The sequence below is a fragment of the Molossus molossus genome, unplaced genomic scaffold, assembly GCF_014108415.1.
Source record: "Molossus molossus isolate mMolMol1 unplaced genomic scaffold, mMolMol1.p scaffold_m16_p_20, whole genome shotgun sequence".
In the NCBI taxonomy this organism is placed as follows: Eukaryota; Metazoa; Chordata; class Mammalia; order Chiroptera; family Molossidae; genus Molossus; species Molossus molossus.
Genome location: NW_023425356.1, coordinates 25,093,699 through 25,117,664, shown reverse-complemented (window position 1 = coordinate 25,117,664; position 23,966 = coordinate 25,093,699). Strand labels below are relative to the sequence as shown.

The 23,966-nt window shown below is 45.8% G+C and overlaps 1 protein-coding gene across 4 annotated transcripts in view; it reads right to left on the bottom strand.

Moving 5' to 3' along the window:
• LOC118637905 (solute carrier family 25 member 44) overlaps positions 1-23,966 on the bottom strand; it is a 55,238-nt gene that overhangs the window by 24,497 nt on the left and 6,775 nt on the right. For 2 of the 4 annotated variants that reach the window (XM_036273571.1, XM_036273572.1), the window contains exon 1: positions 6,399-6,579. In XM_036273571.1, the coding sequence (XP_036129464.1) occupies positions 6,399-6,559 (161 nt within the window). In that variant the 5' untranslated portion in view covers positions 6,560-6,579. Of the gene's footprint in view, positions 1-6,398; positions 6,580-9,205; positions 9,394-13,813; positions 13,942-22,051; positions 22,690-22,928; positions 23,120-23,202; positions 23,282-23,966 lie in introns of those variants that run through there. The other 2 variants (XM_036273570.1, XM_036273569.1) reach the window with 2 other exon arrangements.

Sequence of the window (23,966 nt, the reverse complement as noted above, 5' to 3'; positions counted from 1 at the left end):
AAAAAAAAAAAAAGGCCTCAGGTAAGGATAAAAAAAAAATCAGCATGATGGGGTTGATGAAGCATACCCACTTCAGAATCAAATCAGTGACAATAGCATGCATCAGCTGCACATTCAAAGAGGGTGAGATATTTCTGAGGTATTTATTTAGTTGGAATAATTTAAATTTAAATATTAAACCACTCTTTTTCCTATGAAGAACTGTTTCCTATGAACACCAATAGTCTTTGACACAAGTTTAAAACTATTCATGTATAATTCATGTATATTCATGTACTATTCATGTACTATTCATGTATAAATGCAGTTAGTCTTCTTTCCTTGGTTGCTCTTAGACGTAGGCTTTAATCAATTTATTATACAAATCATACTCTGCACAGCACATCCCAGGCTGAAATTCTGGACCAGGACAGGCACTGGATACAGTCTGGCATCTAAGAACGTAAAAACTGTCAACCACCTCTCGATCCCTCAGCCCCTATGTACTGTCACCACATGTGGCACAGCTGCTGGGGGTGTTATGGGCACCTGTAGCAGACCCGGCTTTCCTCTGAACAGGGCTTACTGGTCTTCAACCAGGGACCCACTGGTACCACCTCGAACCAGCAGCCTCTCTTGGAGGGTTCTGATTTATAACAAAACAGAGAGAAAGGATGGCCTCATCTGCTTGCTTTAGCTAAACAGGAGAAGGGCTGTTTCTCAGGTCCAGGAGGCTGGGAGGACAGAAAAGGACCCTCCATTTTTGGAGGACAAGACAGAGGTCACAAATGGTAAGCTCCGATAGGGCTACATTTCTATGTTCTGAAGCCTGAGAGAGGACAGGTGTAAGAATCTTTGCCTTAGCTGGTCCAATGAAAGGAAGATGACCTAAATGAAGATAGTAAAGTGCAGGGTCTGTGGGATCTGAGAGCCTGGTGAGGACAATCATCTTTCCAGTCACTCTTCAGTGGGTCATATAATTTGCCCTTAGTCTAGCTAATATTTACATGAAAAATAGGCTAAGTTGTGGGGAAACCTCAATCTAGGGTTTAAAATATCCCCTTGGATCACTGACATGTGAATGAACTAGCTTTTATTATGTAGAGACTTCTATTCCGGGTATAAGTACTTGGTCTTTGAGATTGAAGACTTTTAATGACTTGGGAGAGGGTCAAGCATTTGCATATATCTTAAAAGTGTGTGTTCATACATGTCATGTATTGAGCCCTTTCTATGTGGAGGTTTCCACATGAGTACGTTCCCTTTTAATCAAATGAGAAGGATGTTCTAAACAAGGAAAAGCCACAAGTGAAAAAAGCAGGTGGCAAGGACAAGGGAATAGTGGCAGCACCCGAAATGCAGAACAGTTTATGTGCATGTGTTTGCAGTGCACGCAACTGTGCTTGTGTCGTATGCCCATGGCCTTGACATAGCTGGAGAGATAGGGAGGGGCCAAGGAGTGAATGGACTTGTATGCTGAACTAAGGAGCTTACATTTGATTCTGGAGGCAACCCTGAACCAACTAAACATATTAAGCCAAAGGACCTGCTCAAATCTGAGCTATAGACTAGAGGGATGGGGCAAGACTAAGGCTGGAAGGCCTGTCTGAAGGCTGGTGCAACAATCCAGTGAGAAACAATGAAGGTGTAAAATCAAGTACTGGCACAAGGATTGAAAAGAGGAGATTGAGGAGAGAGGTTGGAACGAATAGGACTTGGTGGTTGATTGGAAGGGAGAGGGAAGGAGGGGTCAATGAGGACTCCCAAATCTCTGGCCTTGAGAATGGGTAGACAGTGGTATTTTCAACTAAGTTAGGGACCACAGAGGGAGGAGAAATCCTGCTTCTGCCACGCTGAATTTGATAGTTCTGTAAGACACCATATGGAGATTTCCAGTAATAAACTACTGGAGATAGAGGTCTGGAGCTCAGGAGAGAGATGTGGCTTGGGAATCTTCACTTCTTCTAAAACTGTTTATTGAGTGTCTCCTTTGTGTCAGGCACCATGATAAGCAATGAGTAGAATGGTGAACAAGACAGACAAAATCCTGTCCTCAAGGACCGTACATTTTATGCTGGGAAGATAGCTCACCAACAAGTAAACAGGCAGACAATAGAACTGTATTAAACTGTGGTAAGTACTATGAAAAAATAAAATAAGGTGTCAAGAGGGAATAATCAGGGGAGAAAGATGGCTTTAGAGAGGCCAGGGAAGAAATAAAGGAAAACCATCGTGGAGGAGCAAACATCAAGTGCAAATGCCCTGAGGCAGGAAAGCTCTTGACATTCTAGGAAATGAGGAGGTCAGTATGACTGAGTACTGTGGGGCATAAGACAGGCGGGGGCTAGAGCACGTGGCGCCTTGGAGGCCACGGTAAGGGGCACTGAACAGCCACTGAAGTGCTTTTCAGCAGCAGCAAGATATCAAATGGGATGTGGTCATTTACATATGGAGGTGAAATGAGGACAATGTTCACACATTTAAGGAACAAGTAGAGCAAGAGGAGCCCAGGAAGGAGCTGCTAGTGAGGCAAAGGGGCAGAGAATGGTGTTGGAAGTCAAGGGAGAAATTTCAAGGACAGAGAAGTGGTTAACAGTGTCAAATGCTACAAAGAGAGCAAGTAGGATAAAGCTGAAAAAGTATTCACAGTTTTAGCAATAGAGAGTTATTAATAATCTGTAAAGGAACAGTTTAAGGGAATGGTGGCAAACTGCTGTAAGCCGAGGGGGCAAAAAACAAACAAACTGGAGATGGGGAACTAGAGACTTGGAATGTAGAAACCACAAGCCATAGGAAACTGATGGCAAGGTAGCAAGGTGGACTCAGGATTGGGCATCTCTCATCCAAAATTACAGATTTAGAAACTCCTGCAGGTGTTTCTCTATTAACTAGCTGTTGGAGTCATTTTCACTGAGAGGGTACAGGCGGCAGGGAAATAGAAGTGGCTCAGGGGATGAGGCTCTTGGCTCACTGAGGGCCCAGCTGAAGCCCAAGACAATGACTTTGTGGAAGCACCATTTCCCATCATGGGTGAGACCCTACAGTGCTGCTCAGCAAGCTGGATATAGGGACAGAGGAGTGCAGACAGAGCACTGAACTTGGGGTTTTGCCAGTTGATGCATTGGAAGGAGGGAGCCAAGGAGCTGAAAAACTAAGTGTGGCTGCCTGGCATCTCCAACGGAACCTGTTAAACAGATGTCTTGATTTCTAACCCCAGACCTGTTTCTCTCCCCAAACTCTCAGTGGGCAGCATTTCTTCCCCATCTCAGTAGATGGCACCACTTTCTACCCAATAACCATTATGAAGAGTTGGCATTTTTCTGGAGTTCCCCTTTCTCTCATCTTCCCCTCCAATCCATTCTACCTCCAATCAGCTCACATACATTCATATCTCTCAGCTGCACCATGTCTCTTACTTGGACCTCTGCAGTCCCCACCATGCAGTTAGCACCTCAGGCACAGAACTTTTGGCTGACAAGCTTTTCAAGGACAGACAAAATGCTTTAGACGTAAAAAAATAAAATGGCATCCTGGCCAGTTTGGCTCAGCGGTTAGAGCATCGGCGTGCAGTCCAGAGAGACCTGGGTTCAGTTCCTGCTAAGGGCGCAGTTGCAGTTTGTCCCCGGCCCTGGTTGGTCCAGTGGGTGGCAACCACTCGTTGTATCCCTTTCACATCGAAGTTTCTCTCTCTCTCCTTCCCACTCTATCTGAACAAAAAATTGAAAAATGTCCTCGGGTGAGGATAAAAAAATATATATATATATATGTATATTTAAAAAAAAAAATTTACCTTTTAAAAATGTTTAATTCAGCCCTGGCCAGTTTGGCTCAGCTGTTAGAACACTGGCCTGCGGACCAGAGTCCTGGGTTCGGTTTCCACTAAGGGCACATACCTCGGTTGCAGTTTTTCCCCGGCCCTGGTTGGTCATGCTGGTGGCAGCCATTCGATGTGTCCCTTTCACGTCAATGTTTCTCTCTCTCTCTCTTCCTCTCTCTCCCTCCCTCTCTATCTGAACAAAAAAATGGAAAAATGTCCTCAGGTGAGGATAAAAAATAAAAATCTTACAAAAATCAGCAATTTCTCTGAGCCATCGGTAATTAATTTTAAAAGAACATAGAAAATAAGAGAGTATTCACAATAGTAACAAAACTATAAAGTATTAGGCAGTCCCTTGGCCAGTCTGGCTCAGTGGTTAGAGTGTCGGCCCACAGACCCAAGGGTTGTGAGTTCAATACCCACTTAAAGGCACCTGCCTGGGTTGCAGGTTCAATCCTGGCCCCGGTTGGGATCATGTGGGAGGCAGCCAATTGATATGTCTCTCTCACATAGATTTTTCTCTTTCTCTCTTCCTCCCTTCCTTCCAATCTATCTAAAAATCAATGGAAAAATATCCTAGGTTGAGGATCAAAAGAATAAACAAACAACCCTAGCCGGTTTGGCTCAGCGGTTAGAGCATGGGCCTGCGGTCCAGAGACCCAGGTTTGGTTCCTACTAGGGGCATGTACCTCGATTGCAGTTTGTCCCCGGCCCTGGTTGGGTTGTGCAGGTGGTAGCCACTCGATGTGTCCCTTTCACGTCGATGTCTCTCTCTCCCTCCCACTGTATCTGAACAAAAAAATGGAAAAATGTCCTCAAGTGAGGATAAAAAAAAAAAAGAAAAGAAACAAACAAACAAATGTAACAGGCAGTAACCTAATAGCGAATGCATGAGTTCTCTAAAGAACTTTCATAAAAAACAATACCCAGTGATGGTGAGGATGTAGGAGATAGGAACAGCTTTTATGGAAAGCAATCTGACAAAACATAGGTAGGTGTAAACCCTTAGATCAGTGATCCCTCTCCATTACAGACCTCAGAAATTCTAGCACTACTCCATGACATTTATCCTAGCATAATATGTGGAGGTAGGAAGCTGGAGGCAAGGAGGTGTCCACGAGACGCAATAGGTAAAAGCTGGATGCTTACCATGGAATGACAAGCAGTACTGAAAAGCTCTGAAACATATGCACTTACAGGACACAGATCATTTTAAAAAATGGTGTTGAGTCCTGGCCAGTATGCTCAGTGGTTAGAGCATCGGCCCGCGGTCCAGAGAGACCCGGGTTCGGTTTCCACTAAGGGCACGTACCTTGGTTGCAGTTCGTCCCGGCCCTGGTTGGGTTGTGCGGGTGGCAGCCACTTGATGTGTCCCTTTCATGTTGATGTTTCTCTCTCTCTCTTCCTTTCTCTCCCTCCCACTCTATCTGAGCAGAAATGTCCTCGGATGAGGATAAAAAATTAAAATAATAAATAAATAAATAAATAAAGGTGTTGACGTTGCCCTGGCCAGTTTGGCTCGGTGGCTAGAGCATCAGCCAGCGGACCAGAGGCCCAGGTTCAGTTTGTGGTTGGGGTCATGTGGGTGGCAACCACTCAATGTGCCTCTCTCATATCAATGTTTCTCTCTCTCTCTTCCTCCCTCTCCCTCCCGCTCTATCTGAAGACAAATGCAAAAATGTCCTCAGGTACGGATAAAAAAATAATAAATAAGAGGGAGGGAGAGAACCCTTCATCGACTGCCTCCTGCATGCCCCCTAAGGGAAATCAAGCCCACAACCTGGGCGTGTGCCCTGACCAGGAATCCAACTGGCAAACCTTCAGTGCAAGGGACTAAGCCCAACCAACTGAGTCACACCGGTCAGAGTGAGGATGGGAGTCTCGATGAGGTCAAAGAACAGGTGTGGGGACAGACAGCTCTGGATGTTGAACAGGCTTTGGTCAAGCCGCGTTAAGTTCTGATAACAATGTTTCAGCATTAACATGCTTGGGTGGTGGGGTCATGGGCAAGTCTTCCTTTAGAGTGTCCAATACTGTTCATATAAAATAAAAATCGAGGCAGGAAAAGTGTTTCTATGGTAACAGTCCACACACACACACACAGAAGGTATTATTCCCATAATAACTAAAATTCCAATGCTTCCTATGTGGCAGGCACTGAGCGCCTTCCCTGTATCTACTCGGTTAATTCTCAAAGCGGCCCTCTGAGAAGGGTCCAATTGTTGCCATGTTACTGATGAGGGACGGAGGCACAGGGCGGTTAAGTCTTGCTCACTTCATGCTGGGCCATGATTTGGACGCTGGTCCGATTTCAAAGCCCGTGTCTTTCCTCAGCCACCTGAGGTTCGGGTCCAGGCTGGCCGGCCGGAGGACACGGCATCGAGCGTTCCAGGCCGGCTCGGTCACCGGCGGCGGCGCCCCCCGCGGCAGCCACCGTGCGTGCAGACTGGAGGCAGTCGACCCGCGCGCTCGGGGCTCACCTGACTGACCTGCCGCCGTTTTACCATCCAGGTCTCACGGGACTGACACTGGCGGACCAAACTCGCTCCTCTGCCTCACCCTACTGCGAGGTTTGACCTCGGCCTCACTTCCTCCACCTTACCTCCCAGCGGCAACCAGCTTCTGGAGAAAAGTATCCACTGTGGTGTCGAGGAGCTTCATCCTGGAAATGGTAGTGCCGTGGGGCACGGATTCGGGGGACAACCCCTCGGGCCCTTTTTCCTCACAGCCGCTGCCAACGTCGGCGTTACTTGCTTCGGCCATATTAAAATCGAACCGCCAAATCTCACTGGCCGGATGCCCCGCCTACCAAATCCCCATCGGCCGCCTCCGATTGGAAGCAGCGGAATGTCTATCACCGAGCCGACGGGGGAGGGGAAACTGCCGGAGGCTGAGGGTTGTGCACTGATAGCAGCGCTGTAGTGCACTTGATTACTTGCTCTGCAAGCCGGCAAAATAAGCGCCAGCCAAAGCTCTGGGGCTCAATACAAACTTTTAATTACACTTCACAGACTTCGTACAGTGCAACAGTGATGCATGTTCTCAGTTAATATTCACAAGAGTCCTCTTCATCAAATGTTAACTGCAACTGTATTTTCACTCCCCTGTTCAATACTCCCAACCAGGTTTCCTGTCTTGCCTGGTCTCCCAAGTTTCTTCCAGTTTTGGCTATGGCCCAGTCCATCAAAACTTCCAGCTGGTCCAGTCTGTGGTCCTGGGAAAACGGAAGCCCGCTGTCCCGTTCCCACCAAGACACGTTTTAATCAAACCCAATTAGATGGGAAAGTAGGGACCAGGGGTTTATATATATATATATATATCATCATCCTTTGAAACTCCTGTGAGTGTGTGTGTGTGTATGTGCGTGTGTGTGAGAGACACAAAGAAAATGGGTGCATGGCTATGAAATACTGTATAAGAAAATAAATCAGAAGGAGAGGTGTCTGGGAAGGAGACACATTCTAAGGCATGAGAGGCAGGAGACTACCTCCTGTACATGATACTTTACCCACTATGCCATAGTGGGGACAAGTTTCTAGGGAGGGGAAGGTGTGGGGCTGGAAAACAATCTCCAAAGGTGTCACTAAAATGAATTTAAAGAATGCTGGCTTCTATTATGTTGGTGCTTCTTAAGGTAAAGGGGTGGCAGAAGGGCAGGAAGATTCAGAATGATCTGTGGGCCCCCACCCTTTGGATGACAATTTGTGGGTAAAACTGAAGGACCCTTGACAAAATGCAAGAAAAGGCAAACCAAACTAAAGATAAGTTAAAGGGAAAATAACCCTCAAAGATAAACGACTAAAATGGGCAGTGGTGGTGGTGAAGGTAGAAAAAAGTAGTTTTCAGATTCTGATCTGGCCAGAGTGATGAATGTGGGGCAGTCATAAGAAACAGCAAGGCTTCAGAAGGTAGCTAGCACCTTTCAAATTGGCACCATGGCCCTTCCCAGGGGGTGGGACCAATAAGAAGGTTTGAAGGATCATCCTGGCCAAATGTCTCCAGTAGAAGTGCAAAGTTTGATATGCCTTCTTCTCATTGTGTTTGCTGCACCCTCTCTTCACCTGCAACACAGGCTTGGTAGACAATGTAGGGAGGATGAGGCAAGGAAGGAGTGCTCATCATGTAGCTCCTGAGAGCATCAACAGATAATCTTGGCAGTATCAGGCTGGTATGCAGTGGTCCTGGTATTGGGTGACTTCCTGACCTGCTCTTTACTCTTCCAATCATCCCTCTAGAGGTTACCATGCCTGGGATGACTTCACATTGGGGAGAAGAAAACACAAACAGCTCCACGTTTCAGATTTCCACTGTGAGACAATATCCGTTTCCATGAGTCCAAGTGATTGGGGTATATGTGTGTTATAACTACCGGGGGCTGAGAACCTCCACTGCCCTCTCCTAGGCTTGGCTCAGCTGGTCTGGGGAGATGGGCTGGAGCGCACATACCCTCTTGTTACTTTCCAAACCAGCTACTCTCTCAATCTGACTTTTCAGAGTAGTGCTTCAAGTGCCGTGTATCCCAGACAGCCTGATCTACTTAGAACTGTGCCTACCACTGTAGTCATCTGGGCCAGGGGAAGCCAATAGCTTATATGTCCTGGGGCTGCAGGGACTGAAGGGATATGGAAGGGATAGGGAACTGAGATTAAGGGAAAAGCTACATTACATTTTTCTGAGGAAGAGGTGGGCTCTGACTGCAGGATTGGATTGGTGCTCTAGCAGGACAAAGACAGTACCCTAGTTCACAGATGTTAAAAAAATATAAACACACAAAATAAAGTATTAACAGTTCTCCCCAACCTAATAACTCCAAAGAGAGGATGAGTGCTCTTTAGTTTTTGCTGTTCCTACTCCCTGTGCAAAAGTGCCTGGCATCTTGCCCCCAGTGGCAGGAAAAAGCAGAGTAGTTTGGTGGGCAAATCAGTCCCAAAATAAAAATAAGCAAGCCTAAGAGATGAAGCAGGAAAGGGCCAATGGCAGCTGCTAGCAATCTGGGCTAAAGGCCTAAGTGGAAGAACCAGTGGTAGTAAATAAGCAAGCTCTATGTACAGCTCTTATCAGGATCTCAGGGACACAGATGAAAAGGGAAAACAAAAGGGTTAGCAGGGGAGAGGTAGAGTGGGACTAGTGGGAAAAGTGGGTTTCCTTAGGGCAGGACTGAGTACAGGGTCTGAGTGAGGGAGCCCAGTTTTTCAAGAAAACTAAAAATAATGGAGGCAGGGGATGCCGGTCTGGAGCCTCTTCAGCCAGAACAGTTTAAAGTCTCTGTTCCTGTCCCAGACCAGGCACCTGGCCCAGGCAGGACTAGGTATGTGGTAGGGGCACTTGGAGAGGGTGCTATCCTCCCTATTCTGCCCCTGACCGAGAGTAGTGTGGGAAACAGCAGGCTTCTCTCCCACCACTGGTTACCAGTGTCTGGAGTCCACCAGCTCAGGTCGGAGGCTGAGTTTCTTGAGGCTCTCATAGCCCACCACAATGACAATGGTAGAGGGCGTGGCTGAGATGATTCTGGCTGAAAGGCCCTTCATGAGGCCCCAAGGCCCCTCTTCTGCCATCAGCTGTCTGAAGGTCAGGATAATGGAGTTCTTGCCCTCAACCTGGAAAAGTCAACACAGTGGATGGTCATGATCTGCAGTCAAAGCTCCTCTGCTCATTCTCCCTCTGCCTTAAGCAAAACTGAATTTGAATTCTGGGTTTGAATTCTTCTCAATTTACGAACTGCACAACCTTGGCAATTTATTTAACTCTTTCCACCTCAGTTTCCTTGAATATAAAACAGTGATAATAGTTCCTATGCCAGGTGGTTGTTCTGAGCAGTAAACAAAAGATCTTAAAAATGTTGAGAACTGGGCCCAGTGGGTGTGGCTCAGTGATTGAACAGCTACCCATGCACCAAGAGGTTACTGGTTCAATTCCCAGTCAGGGCACATGCCCATGTTGTGGGCCAAATCCCCAGTCGGGGGCATGCAGGAGGCGGCCAATCGATGTTCTTTCTCATCAGTGTTTCTATCTCTCTCTCCCTCTCTCTTCTTTTCTCTCTAAAATCAATAAAGGAAAAAAAATGTTGAGAATAGGGCCTGGCAGATAGTTTAAGTGTTCAATAAGCATTAGTCATTATTCATATCATTAGATAAGCTACACAGCTGAGTCTTTGGACTGGGTGCTTCTCTCTGGTCTCAGGGAGGCTGGCTTAAATCACCTCTAAGGTCCTCTGCAGCTATGCCAGTCTATGATTTTGACTCTGATGATCTCAATCCCTCCGAATCCCCATGGCTAGAAGCCTTTCCTCCGACCCTGTTGTCTCCCAGGTACCTATCTTCCCTATCACATTGAAAGCCTGGTTAAGGCAGGAATCTCTTTTCTTTCTCAACAGTCCTGCTCCCTCCTCCCAACCCCATATGCTGCCACCAGAGTACACCTTTATTTTTTTAACTTATCTTTATTGTTGAAAGTATTTCCCCCCCCCCCCACTGACCCCCTCCTCCCCAATCCTGCCCCCCTTCTGACTTCCCCACACTATTGTTGGTGTCCATTGGTTAGGCATATATGCATAAAAGTTCTTTGGTTTATCTCTTCCTGCCCTCCCTCCACCCTTCCCTTTAAGGTTCATCAGTCTAACAAACAATTTGTACTTCTTAATTACTTCATCTTTTTCACCCATACCTCCAGCCCCCACCCATCTAGCAATCAACAAAAGTTTTATGTATCTAGGAGTCTGTTTCTGTTCTGCTTGCTCATTTTGTTTGTAGATTCAATGGTTGATAGATATGCATTGATTGCCATTTTATTGTTCATATTTTTGTTCTTCGTCTCCTTCAAAAAGACCCTTGAACATTTCATATAATACTGGTTTGGTGGTGATGAACTCCTTTAGTTTTTTCTTGTATGGGAAACTCTTGATTTGGCCATCGATTCTAAATGATAGCTTTGCAGGATAGAGTAATCTTGGTTGTAGGTCCTTGCTTTTCATCACCTTGAATATCTCTTGTCACTCCTTTCTGGCCTGCAAAGCTTCTTTTGAGAAATCAGCTGATAGTCTTATGGGAGCTCCTTTGTAGGTAACAAACTGCTTTTTTCAAGATTCTCTGGTTCGCCCTGGCCAGTTTGGCTCAGCGGTTGGAGCATTGGCCCACGGACCAGAGAGACCGGGTTTGGTTCCCACTAAGGGCACGTACCTTTGTAGTTTGTAGTTTGGCCCCAGCCCCGGTTGGGGTTGTGTGGGTGGCAACCAGTCAATGTGTCTCTCTCACATCGTTTCTCTCTCTCTTTCCCTCCCTTTCTCCTTCCTGCTCTATCTGAAGATAAATGCAAAAAAAAAAATGTCCTCAGGTGAGGATTAAAACAAACAAAAAAAGTAAATAAAATGGCAATAACTACATACCTATAAACAATTACTTTAAATGTAAATGGATTATATGTTCCAATCAAAAGACATAGGGTGGCTGAATGCATAAGAAAACAAGACCCATACACATGCTGCATACAAGAGATCCATTTCACATTGAAAGACACAGACTGAAAGTAAAAGGGATGGAAAAATATATTCTGTGCAAATGGAAATAGAAAAAAAAGCTGGGGTAGCAATATTTATATCAGACAAAATAGACTTCAAAACAAAGGCTATAATAAGAGACAAGGAAGGATCCAGAAATTCCACTTCTGGATATTTATTGGAAGAAACCCAAAACACTAATTTGAAAAGACATATGCATACTTATGTTAACTGCAGCATTGTTTACAATAGCAAAGATATGGAAGCAACCTAAGTGTCCACCAACAGACGAATGGATAAAGAAGATGTGGTACATATATACAATGGAATATTACTCGACCATAACAAAAGAATGGAATCTTGCCATTTGCAACATGGATGGATCTAGAGGGAATTATGCTAAGTGAAATAAGTCAGACAGAGAAAGACAAATACCACATGATTTTACTTATATGTGGAATCTAAAACAAAAAAACAAATGAACCAAACAGAAACAGATTCATAGATACAGAGAACACTTTGATGGTTGCCAGATAAGAGGGAGTTTGGGAGGATTGGGTGAAAAAGGGGAAGGGATTGAGATGTGAAAATTGCCAGTTAGAAAAACAGTGCCAGGATGTAAAGTACAGCAAGGGAGTATAGTAATAACTATGAATGGTGTCAGATGGGTACTAGATTTATCAGGGTAATCACTTTGTAATTTATATAAATGTCTAATCATCAGCCTGGCCGGTTTGGCTCAGCAGTTAGAGCGTCGACCCACGGACCAGAGGGTCCCGGGTTTGGTTCCCATTAGGAGAATGTACCTTGGTTGCAGTTCATCCCCCGCCCCGGTTGGGGTCGTGTGGGTGGCAACCAGTCAATGTGTCTCTCTCACATCGATGTTCCTCTCTCTCTCTTCTCCCCCTCTCTCCCTCCTACTCTACCTGAAGATAAATGCAAAAATGTCTTTGGATGAGGAGCCCTGGCCGGTTTGGCTCAGCAGTTGGAGCATCGGCCTGTGGTCCGGGGAGACCCGGGTTTAGTTCCCGCTAAGGGCACGTACCTCAGTTGCAGTTTGTCCCCAGCCCTGGTTGGGTTGTGTGGGTAGCGGCCACTCGATGTGCCCCTTTTGCGTCGATGCCCCCCCCCCACTCTATCTGAGCAAAGAACAAAAGGGTGTCCTTGGGGGAAGATAAAAAAAAAAAAAAAAAATGTCCTCAGGTGAGGATTAAAAAAAAGTTTTCTAATCATCATGTTGTACAGCTAAAAGTAATACAATATTGTATGTTAACTATAATTAAAAAAGAAAAATTAAAAAAAAAAAAACAACACCTAGATTTACCAGCCACAGCCATTCCCAACATCCTGCTTTCAAGGAAGCTGACTATACCCTCAACCTGTTAAGGTTATTTTTCTTTCTTTTTTTTTTTTTTATCCTCACCCGAGGACATTTTTCCATTTTTTTGTTCAGGTAGAGTGGGAGGGAGAGAGAGGAACAGAGAGAGAGAGAGAAACATCGATGTGAAAGGAACACATCGAGTGGCTGCCACCCGCACAACCAACCAGGGCCGGGGACAAACCGCAACCGAGGTACATGCCCTTAGCGGGAACCGAACCCGGGTCTCTCAGGACCGCAGGCCGACGCTCTAACCGCTGAGCCAAACCGGCCAGGGCTAAGGTTATTTTTCTTCCCTCCTCAGCTTTCCTGTTAAGCTACCCAAATCAGACATTAAAACCCCCATTCTCTTAACTTAAAGCTTTATTCAGCAAAAGCTGTCATTTGTATATTATATATCATCATTCAAATTCTTTTCCTTGGACCAGGTACTGTGAAATTGTTTTTGAGCTGAGCAAAGACAGGAACTATAACTGCTGGACAGCACCACCAAGGGCTTTGTCAGTGTTTTTGCTGAAAAACAGTTACTTTCCCTGGCTGGTGTAGCTCAGCTGGTTGGAGTATCATCCTGGACACAAAAAGGTTGTGGGTTCGATTCCCAGTTAGGGCACATACCCAGTTTGCAGGTTCGAACCCTGGTCAGGGTGTGTATGGGAGGCAACCGATCGATGCTTCTCTCTAACATTGATGTTTCTCTCTCTCTCTTCTTTCCTCTCTCTCTCAAATCAGTGAAAACTTATACTCGGGTGAGAATAAAAGAAAAGAAAAAACAAACAAAAAAAAACCTCAGTCACTCTCACGGCCAGTAGAGTGCGGACAGACTTATGAAATTAACTGAAATTGACATTTCTAATACATATAAAGAAAAGGTGATTGAAAGTCTATGCTAAGAGGATAAAGTACCATAAGGAATCAGTAAGAATTCCTCAAGGCATGGGCAAGTAAAGGAATAGAGGCATGGAAGGTAGCAGACAGGATGAGAGAAACATTCTAGGTGCTTCAAAGTGCTCAGCTGGTTTCTGTAAATGCTAAGTCATAACCACAAGGAAGGGGCTTGGATGACCAGGAAAAGGCTGGCTGGAGGGCCTAAAGATCACACTCCTAATGGCTAATGTGGGAGAAGGAGGTGGAGGGAGGCTGGTCTTACCTGCACTCGGGTTCGGATGACATCCATGGGATTGGTGAGGATTGAAGCAGTAGCTGCAGCCAGGGGCCCTGAGATGGCTTGAAAGACAATGTGAGGGCACTCCTTAGGACAGAGGCATGAGAGCTGCTCTGGAATGGAGGGAAAGACAGTGCCTTAAGACATGAGGTACCACCCTGTCTGCCCTCATAGAGCTTCTACCAGTTGGCCCAGTGATGACAAATCCTCCATCCTTAGCTAGCTACCTTAGACCCCTCCCACCCCGTAACTCCCATCTTTTTTTCTCTTTACTTCTTTTTTTTTTTTTTTTTATCCTCACCCGAGGACATGTTTCCATTTTTTGTACAGATAGAGTGGGAGGGAGAGAGAGGAAGAGAGAGAGAGAGAAACATTGATGCGAAAGGGACACATCGAGTGGCTGCCACCCGCACGACCAACCAGGACCGGGGACAAACTGCAACCGAGGTACATGCCCTTAGCGGGAACCGAACCTGGGACTCTCTGGACCGCAGGCCAACGCTCTAACCGCTGAGCCAAACCGCTGAGCCAAACCGGCCAAGGCCTCTTTACTTACTTCTGAACCAACAAAAAAATTATAAATCTCAGGCTCCATCTAGAGGCCATTTTGGTTATATCCTCTGGAGAAGAAAATTTCAAGAAAACCTCTTTGCTTGCTGACTCCTTTCATCTGACAGAAATCCTTCCTGACACAAATCTTACTTATACCTGTGCTCTGCTCCACCCAACTCATAGGCTAGAAAAGCACACACTACATATCTTCTATTATATGCATTGAATAACTGGTAGGATACATTAAAAACTGGTAACACTGATTGTCTTTAATTTTTTTTTCTTTATTGATTTTAGAGAGAGAGGAAGGGAGAGGGAGAGAGAGAGATAGAAACACTGATGAGAGAGAATATCGAGTGGCCACTTCCTGCATGTCCCCCACTGGGGACTTGGCCCACAACCTGGGCATGTGCCCTGATCAGGAATTGAACCAGCGACCTCTTGGTCCATGCTCAACCACTGAGCCACACCGGCCGGGCACACTGATTGTCTTTAAAGCAGGGAGTTGTGTGACTGTGGTGGATGAGGGGCTTTTTCACAGTATACTCTTTCCTACCTTTTGAATTTTTTAAAATTCATTTTAGAGCTCTGACTGGTTTGGCTCAGTAGCTAGAGCATCAGCCCAAGGACCAAATGGTTGTGGGTTCAATTCCCAGTCAAGGGCACATACCTGGGTCTCAGGTCAATCCCCAGCCCTGGTTGGGGTTGTGTGGGAGGCAACCAATTGATATGTCTCTCTCACATGAATGTTTCTCTCTCTCTTTCTCTCTCCCTCCCTTCCACTTTATCTAAAAATCAATGGAAAAATATCCTTGGGTGAGGATTAACAAAAATAAATAAATAAAATTGATTTTAGAGAGGGAGGAAGGTGGGGGGAGAGGGAAAGAGAGAGAGAAACATTGATGTGAGAGAGATACAGGAATCAGTTGCCTCCTATATGCATCCCAATCAGGTATTGAACCCCCAATCTAGGTATGTGCCCTGATCAGGAATCGAACCCATGACCTTCTGGTGTAGGGCACAACACTCTAACCAACTGAACCACACCAGCCAGAGCCCTACTTTTTGAATTTTGAAACTTGTGAATGCTTTTACAAATAACAACAAATTACAATGAAAAGAGAAAGTCATATCCTACAGTGAGAACCTTTCTCTAGCCTATACCAAGAAACAAAAATTGATTTTTCAAAATGCTGATGAAGAAAATTGAATGATACCCAGATTTACCCATTCCCTGAATCACTTGGAAGTTCACCTACAACTGTTTTTGCTTTAACCTCTCTGGAGGTGAAAGACAAGTGTTCATTCATTTATTCAAGATGTATTGAGTGGCTATCGTGAAATTTACATTCTAATGGAGATAGACAATAAACAAATAAAAAGCAAAATATAGCCCTGGCTAGTTTTGCTCAGTGGTTAGAGCATCGGCCTGCAGTCCAGAGAGACCCCAGTTCGGTGTCCGCTAAGGGTACGTACCTTGGTTGCAGTTTGTCCCCCGCCCCGGTTGGGGTCATGTGAGTAGCAGCCAGTTGATGTGTCTCTCTAACATCAATGTTTCTCTCTCTCTCTTCCTCCCTCTCTCCACCTGCTCTATCTGAAGATGAATGCAAAAATGTCCTCGTGTGAGGATAAAAAAAAAAAAGTAATACATATAGCTATGTCAGAAGGTGATGTGCGCTAGCTATAGATAAAAATAAAGCAATAAAGGAAAATAGGAAATGCCAAGGGTAGGCGGTGATTGGGTTGCCATTTTTTTTTTTTTTTATCCTCACCCGAGGACATTTTTCCATTTTTTGTACAGACAGAGTGGGAGGGAGAGAGAGGAAGAGAGAGAGAAGGAAACATCGATGTGAAAGGGACACATCGAGTGGCTGCCACCCGCACGACCAACCAGGGTCGGGGACAAACTGCAACCGAGGTACGCGCCCTTAGCGGGAACCGAACCCGGGTCTCTCCGGACCGCAGGCGGACGCTCCAACCGCTGAGCCAAACCGGCCAGGGCTGGGTTGCCATTTTAAACAAGGTAGTCCCCTGGCCGGTTTGGCTCAGCGGTTATAGTGGTGGCCCGCGGACCTGAGAGACCTGGTTTCAGTTCCCTCTAAGGGCACATACCTCGGTTGCGGTTTGTCCCTGGCCCCAGTTGGGGTCGTGTGGGTAGCAGCCAGTCGATGTGGCTCTATCACATCAATGTTCCTCTGTCTCCCTCTCTCTCTCTCCCCTCCTCTTGCTCTATCTGAAGATAAATGCAAAAATATCCTTGGGTGAGGATAAAAACAATTAAGAAAATAAAAAATAAACAAGGTAGTCATGAAAGTGCTCTCCAAGAAGGTGAAATTTTAACAAAGTCCCAAAGGAGAGTACAAGTGATATGGCTCTGAGGAACTTTCCAAGCAGAAGTAACAACTTTTGTAAATGCCCTGAGGCAGGAGCACACCTTAAGTCTTCAAAAAGCAGCAAGGTCCCTGGCCGGTTTGGCTCAGCAGTTAGAGCATCCACCTGCGGTCTGGAGAGACCCGGGTTCGGTTCCCGCTAAGGGCATGTACCTCGGTTGCAGTTTGTCCCCGGCCCTGGTTGGTCCTGCGGGTGGCAGCCACTCGATGTGTCCCTTTCACATCGATGTTTCCCTCTCTCTCTCTTCCTCTCTCTCCTTCCCACTCTATCTGTACAAAAAATGGAAAAATGTCCTCAGGCGAGGATAAAAAAAAACAAAAAAAAACAAAAAGCAGCAAGGCCAGTATGCCTTGAGCAGAATGGGTAAGAACAGTAGATGAGGTCCAAGAGTAAGTCATTTAGGACCTTAAAACCATTGCAAAGACTTTGGCTTTTACTCTAAATGAGACTGGATATAAAATAGATTCATCATCTCAAAGTTTCCCTCTCAGTTTTCTTTCTATAATTCAGTCACCATAATAGCTTTAAGAATTTTTTTTCATGCTCCTAGTTTGGGTAATTTGTGGCCAGACAACTAAATATTAGGGGATAAGTAGGATGGTAGGGGTTGGCAGGGCAGAAGTGAAGAGCTTCTAAGTGTCTGCAGCATGGGTGAATTCCCTAAGGCCTACTGGAACCACCTCTCCCTGACTTCTAATCACTTTCTTCCCCAGGGTCAGGATACAAACAGAAACAAAGTGAGCTGGTGGCCCCACCTCAGGGGTGTCCTGTTTCTCCTGACAAGAAAGCATTTCATAACCATTAGGTAGCATCTGGGCTGGCACTGCCAGCCTCCTTGGGCCTGTCTGCACTGGCCCCCATGCCTGTAAGCTGCAGTGAGATCCAGATTCCAATTCTAGTCATGCATACATGCCATTTTCCTGGGGCTTAGGGAGAGTATGGAAGAACAAAGGCAAGAGAAGAGGGTGGGGGATAGAGTCCTATGTCTTTCCTTCTCCATTATTCACTCAACAAGTATTTATTGGGCACCTTTTTTGCTTTTTTTTTTTTTTTTTTGTTAATTCTCACCCAAGGATATTTTTCCATTGATTTTTAGACAGAGTGGAAGGGAGGGTGGGACAGAGAGAGAAACATCAATGTGAAAGAGACACTGATTGGTTGCCTCCCACACAACCGCCACCAAGGCCGGGGATCCGGATCGAACCTGCAACTCAGGTTCATGCCTTTGACTGTGAATTGAAGTTATTATGACCCTTCAGTCCGAGGGCTGACACTCTGTTGAACCAAACCGGACAGGGCTATTGGGCGCCTACTTGGTTTAAGTGTCTCCTGGCTAAATGACTTTGGACGAGTAATATAAATCATTATTTATTTAAGGCTTACTAGATGCCAGGCACTGAGATAAGCACTAGACATAAAACAGAGAAATGGACAGGAAAATGCCTTCGTGGAACTTACAGTCTAATTAAGAAGCAGGGAGATAAAATAACTGCAAATTATAACAATTGCTCTGAAGGAAACGAGGTGCTGAAAAAGAAAACAGAAAGAGCCCTCCTTTCAACTGGGTAGTTAAAGAAACCCACTTTGCAAAAGTGGCATGGAAGCCAAGGCCTGAAGCATGAGAAGGAACCAGCCATACTAAGGACAGGGGAAAGGGTATTCCAGGCAGAAAGAACATTATCTGCAAGAGCTTTGAGGTGAGAACAGAGCTTGGTGTTTCAGGAACTGCAAGAAAGTGAGGATGGACCAGAGTGAGGAAGTCGAGAGCAGCACTAGATGGGGCTGAAGAAGCAGACAGGAGCCAGATCATGTAGACCAGTGTTGACCATGGGAAGCATTAGATTCTATTCTAAATGTCCACAAGTAAGCATTGATAGATTTTAAGCAAAAGGGGGTAATGAGAACCAATGTACTCATTCAACAAATATTTACTGAGCACTTTGATTCACCAGATCCTGAAGGTCACAGAGCCTGGCACATAGTGGCTAGTCAACAAAGGTTAATTTCTTCCCCTTCCAAGAACCTTTCCAGTCAATTATGTCTCCATATCACTGGAAAACATGCATTAAAAAAAAAAAAGAACCTTTTCACATTGTGGAAGAGATACGGCACACACAAATAACATCAAGGCAAATGTTATAACTGCCTTAAGAAAGATTCAAGCAATATCATGGAGATTGAAAGGAAGGAAAGATCACTTCTGAGTTAAGGGCTACATGGAGAAGATTGGATAGGAGGCAATAAGGAGCACTTAAGTCATGATTTTTCCAGGGTAAGTGTCCCTGGAAGGCATTTAAGGGGAGAAATGATATGAACAAAGCAAAGGGAGGAGGATGACACATGGTTGAGGAACTGTGTTAGCTGTCTTGGTTGCAGCATAGACTATACACAGGGGAACAGAAAGAGCTTTCACTATAAAGGGTGGTTAAAGCCAGCCTGAAGAGTTTGTATTTCACTGAGCAAGCAGTGGATCCACTGAACATCAAGACAGGGGTTAAAAAGTTAATCCATGCCCTGGCCGGTTTGGCTCAGCGGTTGGAGCGTCGGCCTGTGGTCCAGAGAGACCCGGGTTCAGTTGTTGCTAGGGGCACATATCTCGGTTGCAGTTTGTCCTCAGTCCTGGTTGGGTCGTGCAGGTGGCAGCCACTCGATGTGTCCCTTTCACGTCGATGTTTCTCTCTCCCTCTCTCCCACTCTATCTGAACAAAAAATGGAAAAAAGTCCTCGGCTGAGGATAAAAGGAAAAAAAAAAGTTAATCCATTAGGGAGGTGAGTGATGGATAGGAGGGAAGGGATTTAAAGAAAAAAGGCTGATGCTACAGTCCAGGAAGGTGGCAACAGTGGCATGGTTTCCAGGAAAGGAAGTAGGAATGGAGAGAAAGTTGAATAAGACATTCTAGGAGGAAACAGAGAAGCCCTGGCCGGTTTGGCTCAGCAGTTAGAGCGTCGACCTGTGGTCCAGAGAGACACGGGTTTGGTTCCCGCTAAGGGCACGTACCTCAGTTGCAATATGTCCCCGGCCCTGGTTGGGTCGTGCGGGTGCCAGCCACTCAATGTGTCCCTTTCACATCGATGTTTCTCTCTCTCTCTCTCTTCCTCTCCCTCCCTCCCACTCACTCTGAACAAAAAATGGAAAAAATGTCCTGAGGTGAGGATAAACAAACAAACAAAAAAAGACATTCTGGCCCTGGCTGGTTTGGCTCAGCGGTTAGAGCACTGGCCAGTGGACCAGAGAGGCCCGGGTTCAGTTCCCGCTAAAGACATGTTATCTCGTTACAGTTTGTCCCCGGCCCTGGTTGGGATTGTGTGCGTGGCAGCCACTTGGTGTGTCTCTTTCACATTAATGTTTCTCTCTCTCTCTCTTCCTCCCTTTCTCCCTCCCCCTCTATCTGAGAATAAATGCAAAAAAAAAACATTCTGGGGTCACAAGGACTAGATGTGGGGACAAGGAAGAGGGCGTGGCCAAGCACAACCCCCAAGGCTTCAGTCTCAGTGATTTTAAAGAATAACATGACCACCGATGCATAAAAATAAGTCAGAAGGAAAAGCCAGCTTGGGATGAAGAACAGTTCATTGAATAAAATTTCAGATGTAAATACATGCACCCAAGTCAAGAGGTCAGTTAGAATGTTTTTCCAGAGCTCTAGACAGATTAGTTTGGGAATGAAAATAAAGATTTTTGGACATATCAGAAAAGTACAATTCAATTGTAAATAAAATCAAATGAGAAGGGCAAAGATAGACTCCAGAGAAAATGCTCACATTTCCTAGGAAGTTTATTTAACATTCAGATTGCCAGGATCCATTCTCAAATAATCTGATACAAAGGACAGAGGTAGAGTCCAGGTATGTGAATTTTACCAACTACTCTAGATGAAATACTGTATTAAATAGATGAAAGAAACAGAGCTAGTGAAGAAGAAGGAGGAGGGGAAAGAAGGAAGGAAGGAAGGAAGGAAGGAAGGAAGGAAGGAAGGAAGGAAGGAAGGAAGGAAGGAAGGAAGGAAGGAAGGAAGGAAGGAAGGAAAAGAAGAAAGAGGAGGCCAGCCAGTGTGGCTCAGTGGACTGAGTGACATCCCATGGACTGAGAGGCCCCAGTTCGATTCCCAGTCAGGGCACATGCCAGGGTTGCTGGCTCTATCCCCAGTAGGGGGTGTGCAGGAGGCAGCCGACAGATTTTTGTCCTCACATCAATGTTTCTATCTCTCTCTCCCTTCCTCTCTAAAAAAAAAAGAAGGGGAGGAGGAAGAAGAGGTACAATCAGAAAAACAGGAGAAAGCCGGTTTTGTGGCTCAGTGGTTGAGTGTCCACCCATGCACCAAGAGGTCACCAGTTCAGGGCACATGCCCAGGTTGTGGGACAAATCCCCAGTGGGGGCGCATGCAGGAGATGGCCAATCAATGTTCTCTCTTACTAATGTTTCTATCTCTCTCTCCTGCTCCCTTCCTCTCTCTCCAAAATCAATAAAGAAAAAAAAAAAAGAAAAAATAGAGAGAACTAGAAAAGTACAGTGCCATAGAAACAAAATGATTATAGGTTAGGAGGTCCTTATAAAATTTGGTTAGAAAAGTTCCAGATGGGATGAGACAGAGGATGAGACAGAATGCCCACTGCCAAGGGTTAGGAGCCAGCAGCAGGATTAGGGAGGTTGCAAGCATAGACTGTCCTAACTAGAATTTGGTAGTTACCCAAAGCTGTGGATGTCACAGGGTAGCAGGCACACTCAGGCCCTGCTCTTGGCAATGTGTTCTGTCCTTTCAGAAGGAAATCTGACATGTTTATTGAGGTCCTCAAAAATCTTATCTTTGATGCTACAATCCCATTTCTGGGAAATAGTTAAAAAAGTAAAATGTGTTATGAACAAAAATTACATTATAGTAGTGGAGAGGTTCATGGTTATATCACATCTTGAATTTAACAATACTGAGGAAAGGCATCCAACTCAAAACCTCACTATTCATTAATTTTATCTTCAAATCCCAAATACCCCTTAATTTTGTCCTTTTCCATCTTCTAATTCTCTGCCAATATTCCAGTAACCCTAGTTGATTCCAATGTACCCAGAACACACTCTATGTTCTGATTCCCCCCACTCTAATATAAGATCTTTGAAGACAAGAACAGTATTTATTCATCTTTGAATCCTCTTAAATCAAATGTTTGCTGAATGAATGGCCCATTCTCCCATTACATCTCCCACTGTCACATGTACAGAACAACGGTATCTTAGCCATATTAGTAAACCCACCCTCCACCCCACTCTTCTAGGTCCCTGCTTACCTGCATAGAAGTGATAGAAGGGCCACCAGACAGCACTGTTTGGGATGTAGGTAAGCAGCGAAGCAACATAGCCTCGGTAGAAGCCTCGGACCCCATCAACCCGCAGGATCTGCCTGATGATGTCCTTGGTTTGGCCAAAGGCAACTACCCCTTGTCCCTCTGGGTTCCCTCGAACTTGGAAGCGGCCCATTTTCTCACCCCTACGTTGCATCATGAGATGCTGGGAGACCACATCAATGGGCACTGTGATGCTCTGGGCCACAAGAGAGGCCGAGCCACCAGCCACCAGCGATTTGACTGTGTTGCTCTGGCTGTAGTCAGCTACAAACTTCCGGGTGAGCTCATAAGTGGTGACATAGCACTGGCCAGAGATGAGAGTGAAGGTGTTGACCAGGAACCCCCGGTAGAGGCCAGTCACACCATCTGCACGCAGGATCTTGATGAAGGCATCAAAGGTCCCATGATAGAGGCTCTTGCCTTTCTGAACCTGCAACCGAGTGCGGATGAGGGTGAACGGGTACACACTGACACGGATCATCATTGTCATTGCCACACCAAACACATAGAACTTCTTCTTGTCCAGGTGTTCCCACTCGATGATCTGGATGTTGCGTTTGTCCTCCATTGTGCCCGAAGTCCTAGGGATTTGAGCAGGGTGGAGGGACGTGAGGAGGGAGCTCAGAATTTCACACTTTCCCTTCCTGGCTGTGCTCTGACACCCCATTCTCAGGGTTCATCTCCTGGGGTACTCCACCCAGTCTGGCTCTGGGTGTTCCTTCACAGATTAGGAGACTGCCCCCTTCTCTCTCCTTTATCAGTCCTTCCCAATTCCAGAAACCATTCCTTACCCCAGTGACTCCCCTGGTTTCACTCTCACCTCAGATCCCTACCTCCAGCTTGTCATCTATTCTAGTCCCTCTGCCTCTGCCTGGGTCCTGGTGTCATGGCCCATTCTCCTTCTCCTTCTCCGGCTCACCCAGGCAGAGCTCAGGATGCTATGGCAGGATGCAAGGCCTTTCAGTGGGCTAATGGGATGTCACCAAGTGACATTTAGGAGGTTCCTAAAGGCTGGAGGGAAATAATCCATTACTGATGCTCTAGGCCCACTGAAGAGGCACTGCCTTTGAACTTGCATTTATCAGCTGACTCACCTGACTTTATTTCTGGTTTCCTTGCTGGACCCTCTGAGCTCTTCTGGCCCACACTCACTACACTTATATTTTCTCCAGTCTGCATTAGAAGAAAGTGTTGGGAAGAAGCTAAGTGGGGTTTTCACACCTCAAGGCACCCCCTCATACACACCTCCCCTCCCTCCAATGAGAGTAGAACATTAGGAACAAGGCAAAGGTCAGAGTCCTCTCTGGTTATTAGATAACTCACTCTAGAGAAAGAAAAGAACCACCTGAAGAGTCTTGAGAACTACAGGGTAAAAAACATGTTTGGCCCTTTTCATCCTTAAGCATATAAATCATAACCTCAGACTCAGACAATGAAGGGAGATTCAAGTAACAAAGAAGATACAGACTCTGCCTTTGAGAAACTCAGTCTGTTCAAAGACACACAGTATCTCTCGGGGGAACAGATGTCAGATACTGAGATAAAGAATACAGGGAAGCCCTGGCCAGTTTGGTTCAGCGGTTAGAGCGTCGGCCTGCGGTCCAGAGAGACCCGGGTTCAGTTCCTGCTAAGGGCACGTACCTCGGTTGCAGTTTGTCCCCGGCCCTGGTTGGTCATGCGGGTGGCAGCCACTCGATGTGTCCCTTTCACATCGATGTTTCTCTCTCGTTCTCTCTCTCTCCCTCCCATTCTATCTGAACAAAATATCGAAAAAATGTCCTCCGGTGAGGATAAAAAAAAAAAAAAGAATACAGGGAAGCCCGGCTAGGGTGAATCAGTGGTTGAGCGTCGACCCATG